The sequence below is a fragment of the Macrotis lagotis genome, chromosome 1 (genome assembly GCF_037893015.1).
Source record: "Macrotis lagotis isolate mMagLag1 chromosome 1, bilby.v1.9.chrom.fasta, whole genome shotgun sequence".
NCBI classification, from domain to species: domain Eukaryota; kingdom Metazoa; phylum Chordata; class Mammalia; order Peramelemorphia; family Peramelidae; genus Macrotis; species Macrotis lagotis.
The window spans coordinates 690,089,422-690,104,542 of record NC_133658.1 but is presented as its reverse complement, the minus strand read 5'-3'; the positions used below and the strand labels follow the sequence as shown (position 1 = coordinate 690,104,542).

The window sequence follows — 15,121 nt, the reverse complement described above, 5'->3', positions numbered from 1 at the left end:
TGAAGAAAAGCAGAAATTTTAAATGCATCCTTTACAACTAATGCAATAAAATTACATTTAGTAAAGGACCATGGAAACACAGATTAAAAAATAATTGGAGACTAAATAACTTATTCTCAAAGTATGATTGGGTTGAATAGCAAGTAATAGAGATAAATAATTGTATTAAAGAGAATGATAATAATGAGACAACATACCAAAACTTATGGGAATCATCTAAAGTGGCAATTATACAAAAAATTTATATCTCCAAATATTTATATCAATCAAATTGAGAAAGAACAGAACTATGAATTAGTTATGCAATTGAAAAAAATAGAAATAGAACAAATTAAAAATCCCATTGGAAATCCTAAAAATTAAAAGTGAGATTAATAAAATTGAATGTAGAAAAACTATGAATTGATTAAACTAGAACTTGTTTTTTTTGAAAAAACCAACAAAATAGATAAATCATTAGTTAATATGATTTTAAAACAGAAAAAATCACATGTATTAAAAATGGATTGAGTGAAAATACCACTAATAAAGATGAAAGTAAAGCAATTATTAGGAATTATTTTTACCAATTATATGCCAATAAATTTAACAATTTAATTGAAATGGAAGAATACTTACAAAATTATAAACTGCTCAAATTAACAGAAAAGGAAATAGAATATCCAAGGAAAACTATTTTAGAAAAGAAATTAAACAGGTCATAAATAAGCTTTCTAAGGAAAAGCATTAGGACCAGATGACTTTAAAAGTGAATTCTACCAAATGTTTAAAGATCAAGTAAATGCAATATGAAATCAATTATTTGGAATAATAGACAAAGAAAATGTTCTACCAAACTCCTTTTATGAAACAAATATAGTTCTGATTCCTAAACCAAGAAGAGCACATACAAAGACAATTGTAGACCAATTTTACTAATGAATATCAATGAAAATATGCTACATAAAATACAAGCTTTTTCACTAACATTATATATTCTGACCATGCGGGATTTATTTCAGGAATGCAGGGGTGCCTTAAATAAGAAAACTGTTGACATAATTGATTATATCAATAACAAAAGTGACAAAAATCATATGATTTTATCAATAGATGCTGAAAATATTTTTGACAAAAAAAAACTTAAAGTGGTAGCTAGGTGGTGTAGTGGAGAGAGCACTTGCCCTAGAGTCAAGAGAACCTGGGTTCAAATCTAGCCTCAGATACTTAATAATTATTTACCTGTGTGACCTCTGGCAAATCACTTAACCCCATTGCTTTAAACAAAATTAAAAAAAAACACTTGAAAGCATAGGCATAAATGATTTTTCCCCAAGCTCTGTCTCAAATGTTGGTCTTCTGTAGTGCAAGATGGGGAGAAAAGAGCGAGGGAAGTAGCTTAGAACTCAAAATGTAACAAATGAATAAACGAAAATTTTAAAAAAGAGAAAGATAAGCTTTTGGCAACATGGTTAATGGTTATCTTTAAATTCATTTTTATATTTTCTTTTTGCTATAGAATATTTCAGTGTGTTTAAGTAAATTTTCATTTCCTATCAATAATTTTTGCATTGTAGTATAGAATAAAAAGATTAGACCATTATTTTAATAGGGGAAGGCTAGAGGAGTAGCTAAAGTCATTTTTGTGCCCCTTACGAAGGGGAGAAAAATCTACTATTTAATTTTTAATTAAACAAAATTAAACAAGAAAAACAATCTCTATGGCTTTGGTATATCAAAGTAGGAGAGTGAATAAAGGCAATACAATTATTAATTACAGGCATCAATTTGACAGAAATTTTCTCTGAAAGATAATGGCATGGCTTTATATTACTTTGAAAAGAAACAGGGATACAGAGAAACCTCTTCTTTTCATTCTCTGATTATTCTAACTATGCTACTCTGCACCATTACCTCCTTGTCTTTAACCCTTTGGTACAGTTGGTGGCTTTCTCATCAATAGCAAATTCCTCCATAACTGTAGGAGAAATCTCTTCTCTAATTGAAGAGTTGACTTTAATGACAATTGCCAGTAGTAGAAAGCAGTGGAACAGAAGATAGTACTAAGATTGTCAATGAGATGAATAGAATGGAGAAAAAGAAGCACAAATTGCTTCATTTCTCTTAAAAATACAACAATTCAGCAACCAAAAGGTATAGCAAAGGCCAGTCTACTGCTAAGAGATGATGGACCCTTCTCTCAAGGGACATCACTGACTATTCAACAAATACATTTCATTAGGATTGCACAAATTAGCAAAGATTATTGTCTAAATGGGGTTCTTAGTTGTCACTGAGGTGTAAAATGTGCTAGAGAAGGAGATGGTGAACTATTTCAGTATCTTTGCCAAGAAAACCTCAAAAGAGTTCACAAAAAGTCAGTGACAACTGAAAATGACTGAACAGTAGCAACCATATGCTAAGCATTTTATAAATATGACCTTATTTAATCCACATAACAACTTTGGGAAAAAATTGACTAAAGTGAACATCCTATATACTTGCTACCTTATTACTTAAAATTTATGTTGGAACTAATATTGGAAGAGCATTTTTAATCCCAAAGCTGAGGTCATATTTGAACTCAGGTCTTCCTGACTCCAGGCACAGCACTCTATAATCTACTGTATCACCTAGCTATCTCTACTTGATGGCTTATAACATCAAAGTGTCATAGATTTAGGACTGAAAAGCTTGCCAAACTCTTATAAGTAAATAATTTTTTAAAGTAATTTATTTTGGTAGATGAAGAGGACTGGACTTTTTGTTATGTTTGATGTTTTAATTGCATGTATATTTTTATTTAGAAATTTATTAGTTTTATTTTCCTGGTGAGTGACCTAGGAAATATGTTTGTGCAAGTCTCTGGCTCATTTAATTTCTTTCCCCCTTTCTCATAGGCTTCTGTCTCATGGCTGCTGAATTCTTTGTTTGCCCCAATTTTCTACCATTATCCTTTAGGACAATCTTAATACAAGTGAAGTCCATGGCCCTATATATCAGTGTCAGTCATATGTACTGCAAATTTCACTCTTTTTCATTAACTTTGGAATGAATTTCCTCTTGTTGGTTTATAATTAATTTATGCCTCCAATAGTGATGTTGAAATTAAATATTATATTATCACCACCCCCATTCCACAAAATGAAAAAGAAATAGGTTCCTACTTCATTCTACTGCCAGAAATTCACTGCCAAAAAGCATTGCTCTTGTAGACATAATAGAAAGAACACAAGAAATAGGTTTGGTATTCATATTTTTTCTTTTTTTTTGATTCTCAAAAGGGGTCTCTGAAAATCTTTTGTATGTAGTAGATGACACAAAGATCTATGGAACAGTACTTGGATTCAGATATGGTAGATATCTTAAGGATTTAAAAACTTTGGAAAGTATGATTAATTATGCTCTTCCAATATTAGTTTCAGCATAAACTTTAAGTTGTAGGTAAGCCATAAGTATGTAGTATGTTCAATTTAATAAATTCTTTCCCAAATAATTGCAGTGTCACATCTTCACTCAATAACTCCATCTAGAACATTAAAGCATTCTCTTTCACTTTTCATTCTCCCTTATAACTGAAATAAAATAATTAGCTAATTTTAAGCCTAAAGAGAAATATCATGAAACCTAAAGTCCACATGGTTCTCTCCTCTTTGACTTTAGGGAATTTGTTTTAGACAAAGAGTTATGAGTTTAATTACAATCACGCCAATCCCCCCATTTAGAAAAATTCTTGACATTTGGACAGAGGCTGATATCTCTGCCTAACTTTACATTTATAGGTATCTCCTAATCAATTCCTGACTTTTGGGGAGTTGAGTGCTGAAATAATAGAATATATATATATATATATATATATATATATATATATATATATATATATATATATGTGTGTGTGTGTGTGTGTGTGTGTGTGTGTGTGTATACACATATATATGTACTGTATTCACAGTAGAATCTGTGGATAGACAGACACCAAGGAAGAAAACTGAGGAAAGAACTGCTCATTTCTTGGTAGTTCTCCCAACTTGGAACTTCTGCTTTGAGATGCTTTTGTGTTCTCTTCATTATCTTACCTTTATTCTATAACTTAGTCCTGCTTTGTTTCTAAAACAGTTCTAGAAGCCATACACTTGATTTTCTGGAATTCTGCCTCATTCTAGTTAAGGCAGTGCTTATAAGCAGAACCTAGAGGATGTAATGAAACCTCCCATCTACATGGATTAGACCTCTTATCTGATATCATTTTACTTCTTCTAATGACTTTCAAAGACTTTGTGTACCTACTTAGTGCAAGGTTTTTAAATTTATTGATTTACTGAGATATGTTCTTAATTAAGGGGTATAGTGGTTTCAGTTCAAGTTTCATATGACTAGGAATTGATCACTGGACAAATATTAGCAAAGTAATTTTTCATTTTAGAAACAATTACAGAAGAAAATGGGATATCATTAAACAACTGCTGAATTGAGCAAGACTTAATTTGCAATTTATGTCCAAATATAATGAAAGAATATTATTTCTGGGGCAGCTAGGTGGTGCAGTGGATAGAGCACTGACCCTGGAGTCAGGAGTACCTGAATTCAATTCCAGCCTCAGATACTCAATAATTGCCTAGCTGTGTGACCTTGGGCAAGTCAATTAACCTGATTGCCTTAAATAAATAAAAGTTTTTTAAAAAGAATAATAGTTTTAAGGTCAGATTAGGTCAAAATAGTACACAACTTCAAAATTTTCCTTGGATGTTTATGAATCTGTATGACAAATCACTTAACTCTCCTGGATGGACCTCAGTTTCCTAATCTGTAAAATGAAAAGATTGGACTAGAGAACCACTGAAGTTCCTTCCAACTTTAGCTAATGATCCTTTGATCCCAGGATAATTCCTACTCATGAGGACTCATGGAAAAATGAACTTTTCAGGGCTTGAGTTCAAATGTGACCTTAGACACTTAATAATTACCTAGCTGTGTGACCTTGGGCATGTCACTTTAGCCCATTGTCTTGCAAATACCAACCCCCCCCAAATTAAAAACCTCAAAACTTAATTGCTAATGATAGCAATGAACAAGCCTTGAAGAGAGATTTTTAATCACTTTTTTCTTTTTGTTTAACATTTGTTTAACATTTACCCTAATAGTTACAGTCAAGCAAATTTGGGACACATGAAAAAAACTTCTGAAAAATGAATAGATCATATTATGCACTTTTCCTTCTTTTGCCCACCACAAAGGAAGAGTGCTAGTTTAAATCCCCTTTAGACACACAATAATTGTGTGATGCATTTAAACTCTCTGAGTCTCAGTTTTTTAATCTACAAAATCATATATCCTTTATATCAGTTGCCTACATATCAGTCATGCCCATCCAGAAACTTTGACTGATGAACTAACAAGAGTTGTCTTTGGAATTGTCATGTAATGGTCATTAATTTCCCTGACAGAAACTCTGAATTGAGTATAAAAGATCAGTTTCTTCCCACTTCCTAATCTGGCACAACCTTTCAATTTTTTTCTTATTGATATTTTAATTTTACTTTTCCAATTACATGTTATGAAAGATTTTCAACATTCGTCCACTTGCATATTTATGTTACACAATTTTCTTCCACCTTCTGTTTCCCCTCCCCTCAGTGGTGAACAATCTAATGAACATTATATATACATATATATATATATATATATATATATATATATACATTTGTGTTTAACATGTTTACATATTAGTCATTTTCTGTATGAGGAATTAGGATTGAGGGAAAACAAAGAAAGCCATGGATTAGGAGGGGGGGGAAACATAAGAGAAATCTTTTTTTTTGGTTTTTTTTTGCAAGGCAAATGGGGTTAAGTGGCTTGCCCAAGGCCATACAGCTAAGTAATTATTAAGTGTGTGAAGCCAAATTTGAACTCAGGTCCTCCTGATTCCAGGACCGGTTCTCTATCCATTGCGCCACCTAGTCACCCCATGAGAAATTTTTAAAAAGTGAGCATAGTATTTATTCAAATTCTATAGTTTTTTTTTTTGGTTTGGTTTTATTTTTTTCTTTATCTGGATGTGGAAATCTTTTTCCATAACAGATCTCCCAGGGTTGTCCTAGCTCTCTGAACTGCTAAGAGAAGCTACATCCATCAAAGTTGATCAACTCACAATGTTGTTGTTAATGTGTACAATGTTCTCTTAGTTCTGATCCTTTCACTGAACATCAGTTCCTATAATTTTTTCCATGCTTCTCTAGAATCAAATCATAACATTTGTATTCCATAATTTGTTCAGTCATTCCTTAGTTGATGGGAATCCCTTCAATTTCTAATTCTTTGCCATTACAAAAAGAGCTGCTATGAATATTTTGGAATATGTGGGACTTTCCCCCATTTTTTATGATTTCTTCTAGATATAGACCTCGTATTGGTATCATGGTATGATCAGTTTTATTGCTTTTTAGGTATAGTTCCATATTGCCCTCCAGAAGAGTTGGATTAGTTCACAAATTCACCAACAGTGCATCAATGTCCCAGTCCTCACAATCTCTCCAAAACTGATCATTTTTCCTTTTTGTCATATTAGTCAATCTGATATGTGTGAGTGGTTTCAATTTGCATTTTGCTAATCAGTAATAATTTGGAGTATTTTTTCATATCATTATATACAGCTTTAATTTCTTCATCTGAAAACTTCCTGTTCATATTCTTTGACCATTTATCAATTGAGGAATGATTTGTAACTTTATAAATTTGATTCAATTGTCTATATTTTTTATAAAGGAGATCTTTATCAGAACTCCTAGTTGTGAAAATTATTTCCTAGCTTTGTGTTTACCTTCTAATCTTGGCAGCATTGGTTTTATTGGTGCAAAGATTTTAAAAATTAATATAGTAAAATCATCTATTTTGCAATTTATAATGTACTCTATTTCTTGTTTAGTCATAAATTTCTCCCCTTTCCATAGATCTGACAGATAGAGTATTAATTGATCTGTTAATTAGTCTGTGGTATTGTCCTGTATGTCTAAATCCTTTCCCCATTTTTATCTTATTTTGGCATAGGCTATGGGATGTGGGTCTATGCCTAATTTTTTGTACAATTATTTTAAAAAATACTTTTATTTGAAGAGGATTTTTGAACCAGCCATCCCTTCCCACCCCCAGTACTATTCTTTGATACAATTCAGAAATATTGTCTTAAAAGTGTAGGCCATGTCTATTCTATTGTCTAATCCTAATTTCTATGACATTCCAAATGAAAGAGATTCAAAAATAAGAAGTTCATTGAAAGTCCATTTATTAAATTAACCTATTAGCTACATAACAATGAATAAATGAAAGACTGAGTATAACAGTATTTTTTTCTTTTAAGGAGAATATACTGTTTTTAGTAGGATATACTGTTTTTATCAGATGCATATGAGGATAAAATGCAGATCTGGAGAATATATTTACTGATTTATCAACTTTCTGAAGATAAGAATTGTCTTATTTATTTTTCTATCCCCCATAGTCTAGAACAATATATTGTACATAGCAGAAACATCTAAATAAATCACTGTTATATGAATTAATGATGAATGAATTTGCTTTAGATGCATGGTACTTTGGGTAAGGTAGAAAGAAGTCTGAAGACAGGAGACCTGGTTTGATTTTAGTCTCATATCCTAGGTGTATGAATTTGGGGAAACTAAATAAATTCTCTGGGCCTCCATTTTCTCATCTATAAGATTAAGTCCATAACACTCTTGCAACAGAGCTGCTATAATGTGCTTAGTAAAAGTTAAAACATGACATAAATGTGTATTGTTAATTGTACTAATAATAGTAGATTCAATTATGTTCTATTAGTTTGCTTGTTTTTTTATATGTGTGGAATAAATAAAACACTCAATTTAGGGGAGTTAATACTTAATTGTTATTTATATTATATTTTATTTAAGGTTTGCAAAGTATTTTACATGTATTATCTCATTTGAACCTGAAAACCAGCTTGTGAAGTAAAGAACTAAAGGTATCATTTTCTCCATTCTACAGATGAGAAAACTAAGGCTTAGAGAGGTTAAATTATTCTCAATTCAAAGAATTAACATTTGAGAAAATACATTTAAGATGAAAACTATTTTGAATATAATTCAGTCTTTAATTAGAACATCTTCAGGATCATATTACCCATAATAACAAAAAAAATTACTATCACTTTGAGGTTTTGAAGAAGCTATTGCCCAAGAATTCTCTTTAATAAAATTTGGAATAGATAAACCAACCTTCATAGCAACTCAAAAAGATCTTTATATTTATATAAAAAGACTAGGGCAGCATGTTGAGACCTTGGATAAATGGATTAGAGTTAGGACTATTACAAAAGGGAAAAGGTTTTTTCTTTTTTACTAAAAGTAAAGGCATAATAATTTCATATTTTTGATAATCTATACACAAACTCACCAAGTAATAAAATCAATTTATTCTTATTTATACTATTTCTTTTCAGTATTTCGCCAAGGTGATATTGGAACAAATTGGTATGCAGTCCTGGCAGGGTCCTTGGATGTAAAAGTATCTGAAACCAGCAGTCACCAGGTAAGTGTCCAACTTATTTACTTTAAAATCAAGCTATTTTGGGGACATATCTAATATTTTTATATGAAAGAAAATGGTTAAAAACAATTCAGACAATTCCACATATTTTTGTGCATTTAAAAGTTTCTCACCAGAAAAATCATTTTCTCCTTCTTAGTATTTCTATGATATCCTCTCAGAATTATTTCTCATCACAATGCCTTACTTCCTATTGTTATCCCATATATTTAAGAATTCACCACCTTTGGGAAATTCAGGAAAATTCTGATCATCATTGGTGATTTATGATTCTCTGTCTCTGTCTCTGTCTCTCTCTCTGTCTCTCTCTCTCTCTTTCTCTCTCTCTTCCATTTCTCCCTTCCTTCTTTCATATAGGAAGGGAAGATTGATTATTTGGAAAGATAGTAGAAATGAGCAAGGACAGACAAAGAACAAATGATATACTTAGCTTTGGTACAATGTCCTCTTAGTTTTCAGATATTTTTTTACATTCTGCAACATGATCCTAAAATTTCCATGATTTATTCTTAGGAGGAATAAATTGATTTCAGTAGATTCTTGAATCAACTCATCTTTCATGGATTGGGTTCCACATTTGCCAGGGTTGTTAGTATGGATCAGGGTCTTCCTCCGGGGGGGCTACTTTTATCACACATCAGTGAGGATATAACATTCCTTGACCTATGGTTTTAGAAGGTTGGGAAGTAGCAGCATCACTAATTTTGTATCTAAGGCAAGAACATAATGTTGTCCAACCTGTCCAATTGGCATAGGATCCTTGGCATAGATGATGTATGTTTTAAGAGTTTTTTTACAGGGTACAGTGGAAAGGGTATTGGGTTTGGAATGGGAGAATCTGGGTTAAAATATTGCCTCTCACACTTAATACTTTTCATTTTTAAAAAATAATACTTTCCCATCTGACTCGAAGTTGAAATCTGTATTTGTTATCTGCCCCTTTAGAATGTGATCCCCTTGAGATCAGGGAGTACTTTGCTTTCCTATTTGTATTTCCAGTACTTGGTACAGTGATTTGTACACAGCAAGTGCTTAATAAGTTCTTTTTTATTGATTCATTCATTTCTATGTTCGTTCATTTATAATATGCAACTTAAAGCAGTCATTTGACTTCTTTAGACCACATTTTCCCCATGAGAAAGGAAACCAGATAACCTTTGAGGTTTATATCTTTGATCCTATGATCACTTAGATTTGTTAGACCTTTTATTGCAGCTCAGTTCGAGAGGACCCCATTCTCCCCTGATTTCTTTCAGGTGTGAGAAATTACTTCAGTAGGAGACAAAGTCTTTAATTATAAAACTTGAGAAGAGACTTAAATTGAAATACTGGGGACCTCAGAATGACTTTTGAGAACAAGTTTTGATTGTGAAGCCAAAAGACACCAAGATAACACTGGGGTCCTAAAATACAGAGGAGCCATAAAGAGTAGGAAACTGCAACCTTAAAGGAAAGCTGGAGTGTGAGGAAAGTGTCAAACTTGCAAAGTATAGTTATGATGTCGTCTAGTCTTGTTTTTTGTTCTGCTCAGTAGGGCTGTCCAAGTTATGACTGTACTGTTAAGTTCAGAAGCAGAAGAAACCACCAGAGGGAGCTATTCTACCATGCAAGATTTTTACTAACCTGTCAAATGAAAACAGAGAGGATGCTTTGTCTTATTTGCAGAGGATCCCAAAGCTGGGCAGGATAGCTAACCCTTGGGACAATACAACCAGGATCCATACAGGTACTGATGAGCTGGAACAATTAGTTGAATAAAAATAAGATCAAATTTATTAGTGATAAATGTTAATTCTGTATTTGGATTCAAGAACAATCTCATAAAGTAACAAGATGGATAAATTATGGCTAGACAGTTCACATGGAAAAAGATCTTGGTAGTTTTAATTAAATACAGACTCAACTGTTTCACATATCAACCAAAAAGTCAATGCAATCTTGGACTTTTTAAAGAGATACATAGAATGCAAAATAAAGAACATAATAGTTCAATATACCCTATAATTATAGTTTGCTCATAGCTAAAGTATTGCATTCAATTCTGGGTACTATATTTTAGGAAACGAAGCAAGTTGAAAAACCTCCACGATGCTGAGTGACTTTATAGCTATGTCAAGGAGCTGGAGAAGTCTTGAGGCTGGAGGGTAGGGAACAGACATTTGCAATGGTCTTCAACTATGGAAAGGCAACCATAAGAAAGGCGGCTTAGGCTTGTCCTACTTGAGTCTAGAGGCAGGTGGATGGCTCAGTGCATAGTATGGATTCCTAAAATCAGAAAGATTTTCCTCAAATGTGGCTTCAGACATTGACTAGTTATGGGACTCTGGGCAAGTCATGTAAGCTTTGCTTTCCTTAATCTACTGGAGAAGGAAATGGCAAACCATTCCAGTATCTTTGTGAAGAAAGTGCTATGGTCCATATGCTCATGAAGAACAAAACAAATAACACCTTGGCAAAACTAGTACCAGTGATTGGAAGCTGTAGAGAGTTAAACATGAATTTCCTAACAAATAGTGCTATCTCAGACTAGCTTCCACATCACAATACAGATCTTTGAAGCAAAAGTTGTATTTCTGATATTTGTTGGCTATAGTGTAAAGGGGATTTCTTGTTCTTTCTACCCAGAGATCCTGGGACTTTGTATGAGGTCAACTCTCAGCTGCTGGCTTATTGCAGCATTACCTGGGCACGATGATTTGAAACTTAAACATTTCAAGACAAGTACTCTAGGAAACAGTGACCAAAGACATCAGATTTTGGCATGTTCTTGGCATGACCTTGAGTCTTTACATCTTCTTCAGTTGCCTTCTGACTCAAATGCAAAGTCAAATGCTCTATTTGACTTTCCTTCCTCAAATTCCAAATTTTTGGCAGTTCTCAATGAGAGTCAATGAGAGTCCCTATCCTCTCTCTACATCTCAGGAGAAAGAGTCTGGGATCTGAGAGGGAGCTAACTAACTGAAAAAAAGACAGAAAAGCAAACTAGAATAAGAAAAAGCTTATGCTATGTCTGCTCTCAGCAGTTAATCCAACCCTGAGTTTTTACTATCTTTAGTGCTAATTTTTTTAAGAGCAAGTTATTTTCTTTCTTTCTTTCTTTCTTTCTTTCTTTCTTTCTTTCTTTCTTTCTTTCTTTCTTTCTTTCTTTCTTTCTTTCTGTTTTTGCAAGCAGTGGGGTTAAGTGACTTGCCCAAGATCACACAGCTAGGTGTCTGAGGTCACATTTTAACTCAGGTCCTCCTGACTCCAGGGCTGGTGCTCTATCCATTGTACCACCTAGTCACCCCAGGTTATTTTCTTTAATGTGTATTCCAATCAAGTGTTTAGGGAATCCTATTTCCAATATAGTCAGTTCTCATAAGAATGTTATATTTTAGAAAGTTTATTTAGAATAAGTTGGCAGTTTGGAACTCAGAATACACTTCTACATAGAGCCAATATTACTTGAGGTCATTTGTTTTATAAAAATCCACAAAAACTCATATATAATAATCGATCAGAAATATGGTGCTACTGCAAATTTACTGCTCTAGAATTTAATTATTACGTGAGGCAGTGATTCTATGGATTCAGAAGAATCCATTTCAATGGAAAATGGATTCAGAACTTCACTATGGCGCATCAAGAAATCATCTAACTAGAAAGAGGAAAGAGGAACTTCCATAGTTTCTAACTATTTCTGTGACCCAAGCAGTGTCTCTAGAACTTTGGGGTAGGCATGACGACACAGTAGGAGTAGCTATGGGGAATATACAGGCTTTTTTGGAGCCCGGGTCAAATGACTTTCAGGAACCAATTGTAAATTTCCAATGTGAGTGTTTACATTTTAGAAATTGGAAATGTCACAAATCTGAGCTTGATAAATAGATCTGGTTTTTAAATATTTATTAGCATATTTCTAGGTAAGGAATCTAGGCTAATGAAATTTAGATCTGGAAGTATTTTAGACTCCTTTTACAGAAGTTGGAAACAAGACACAAGGAAGTTAAGATTTTTCAAGTAAGGAATTGAGGGGAAATAAGAGAAGGGGGATGGAAGTACCGGGAGTTGAAGGATAAGACTTTCTAGTGCTGCAGGGCTTCTTTCCAGTATAAATGCCTGGAAACATTTGTGTATACCTATACATACCCTAGTCATCCTTCTCTATCCTTACTACTCTTTCTTTTCTTTTTTTTTTTACTTAATCGTTACACTTTATTTTTATTTTATTTTCACCCAGCTACATACAAAAACAAGTCTCAATATTTATTTTTAAAACCTTGAGTTCCAAATTTTCTCCCTTCTCCCCCATTGAGAAAGAAAATGATTTGATATAGGTTAAAAATGGGTGGTCATGGAAAACATTACCACAATAGTTATCCAGCCCTTTCCTTTTTCTCACTAGTTCAAGAGATTGGCTAGTCTGCTTCCCTTTCCACTTCTACTACCTATTGTTTCCACTTTGACCTTTTCTCCTTCAAGGAGCATCATAGTTTATTCATAGTTTATTCCTTACCTTCCGGTTTCTGTAAAAAGCACCCTTTTTGGAATGCTTACAAGTGTTTTTACTACTAATAATTAGAAATGGGAGTAAATGATTTCCTCCTAAGCCTTCCCTTTTCCACTACCTTTTTTTCCTCACAGACTTTGTACAAAAAGATAAAGTTACTTGCAGATGCCAATATAAGATCTTTGAATATACAAAATACAAAAGGAAGATTCATCTAATTTCAGAAAAAAATGAAAACTTTACACAAACTTCTTGGGAACTGAACTCAGCTGAGAATTCTGATGGTATCAGGACTGTGGAAAAAGTGGGCAATGAGGAGATGGGACAGAACTGGGGGAGATGTCATGAGGACAGTTCTGGGGGAGGGATGGGGTCACAATGAGATTTGCAGGTTTATTTAAGAAAGAAATCTTATATTACTCAATTTGTCTCTTCCCAGCCCTCTCTACTTCATAGGCCTCTCCTCTTCATGCAGGCTATTGCCTTCCATAATATACATAGCCCTCTGGGTCACTCTATTCATCTTTTCTTTTTCACTCTTGCTTTCCATCACCTTCATACCTTGTTCTTAGGAATCATGAAATTTTAAGTTGGGAGACACCTTGCAGATCATCTGGTCTAACCCCCCATTTTTCAGATAAGAAAACTAAAATTCCAAGAGATGGAAGTGACTTGAAGAAAGCCACGCAAGTAAATAAAACATCTAGTACTTAGGTACATCAATTTTTCTGATTGATGAGGAAGTAAAGTCATTGCTCTGAGCCAGCTTCAGGCCCTAGGTGCTTCTTGGTAATGCTTCAGAACCTGAGTCATCAGTCTTTCCTGAACTGAAATTGAAGAAATGCCCTGACTCAGCCTTTCTTTTTTTATATACACAAAATCTACTGGGGTTTTTTTTTGTGTGTGTGTGTGTGCTTTTTGTTCCTACTTTTCATGTTTATGTCCCTGAAATTGTTTTCATAGGATTGCCTGTGTTCTTTGGATTTCCCCAGCTGTTCTATTTGTCTTCACTTCTTGACTTTTCTTACCCTCTATGAACAAATTTCCTTATATTACTCTAGGGTAGGAGTTCTTAATCTTTCCGATATCATAGATTCCCTTTGGAAGCTAATGAAGCTTATGGGCAGCTCAGAATAATATTTTAAATGCATAAAATAAAAATAAAATTGCAAAGGAGGGGTGGCTAGGTGGATTAGTGGATAAAGCACCGGCCCTGGAGTCAGGAGTACCTGGGTTCAAATCTGGTCTCAGACACTTAATAATTGCCTAGCTGTGTGGCCTTGGGCAAGCCACTTAACCCTGTTTGCCTTGCAAAAAAAAAAAAAACCTAAAAAAATTACAAAGGAAACCAATAATTTTGAAATACAGTTATTTAAACAGATTTTAAAAAACAAAATTCATCAACCCTTAATTAAGAAACCCCGACTTTGTGGTAACCTCACTTTAGAACTAGTTCATTTAATTTTCATTTGGAGGAATTCCTTACTGAGATTTGTCTCATTCCCTCAGGATGCTTTCTCTAAGGAGGATGCCCCATTCTTAGGAGAGATGCCTGAGGGTGCTATATTACCACAAAGACACATCCTTCTTTTCGACACTTCAGAAGACTTTTTTGTTTCCCTCTCTTATTTATATATAACAATAACAAATGCAATCTTAGTTCTTCAATAAATTTCAGAGGAATATAACCAGTATGCCAAAAATTTAGTAAAAATAAATTTATATGCATGGTATGTAAACACACACATCTATATGTCTGTATCCATATAAGCATATATTTTCTCTGCACTGTTTTAAGGAATCAAACCCTTCAGGTAAGTTTTGGACTAATGAAAATGAACTTGCAGATATCACAGTGGATGGCAGGAACATTTTTGTAAAGACATTTGTCTTCCCACATTTTTGTAAAGACACTTGTCTTCCCTTTACTCACATTTCTTCCCTTTACTCCCCAAAGATATTTATGTGATTTAGAGAAAAGTACATGTATGAAAGGGAGGATGTGTACTGACTGCATGCTAGTCAAGTAGGGCATAAAATAAGAGTATGACCCTGGTTATATTGCCCTCCCTG

At 33.4% G+C, this 15,121-nt stretch overlaps 1 protein-coding gene across 6 annotated transcripts in view; it reads left to right on the top strand.

The window, feature by feature from the left end:
* The window catches only part of RAPGEF4 (Rap guanine nucleotide exchange factor 4), a 351,048-nt gene that overhangs the window by 43,680 nt on the left and 292,247 nt on the right, over positions 1-15,121 (top strand). For all 6 annotated transcript variants that reach the window (XM_074215698.1, XM_074215700.1, XM_074215702.1 and 3 more), the window contains exon 3: positions 8,453-8,541. In XM_074215698.1, coding sequence (XP_074071799.1) covers positions 8,453-8,541 — 89 coding nt within the window. The remainder of the gene's footprint in view (positions 1-8,452; positions 8,542-15,121) is intronic.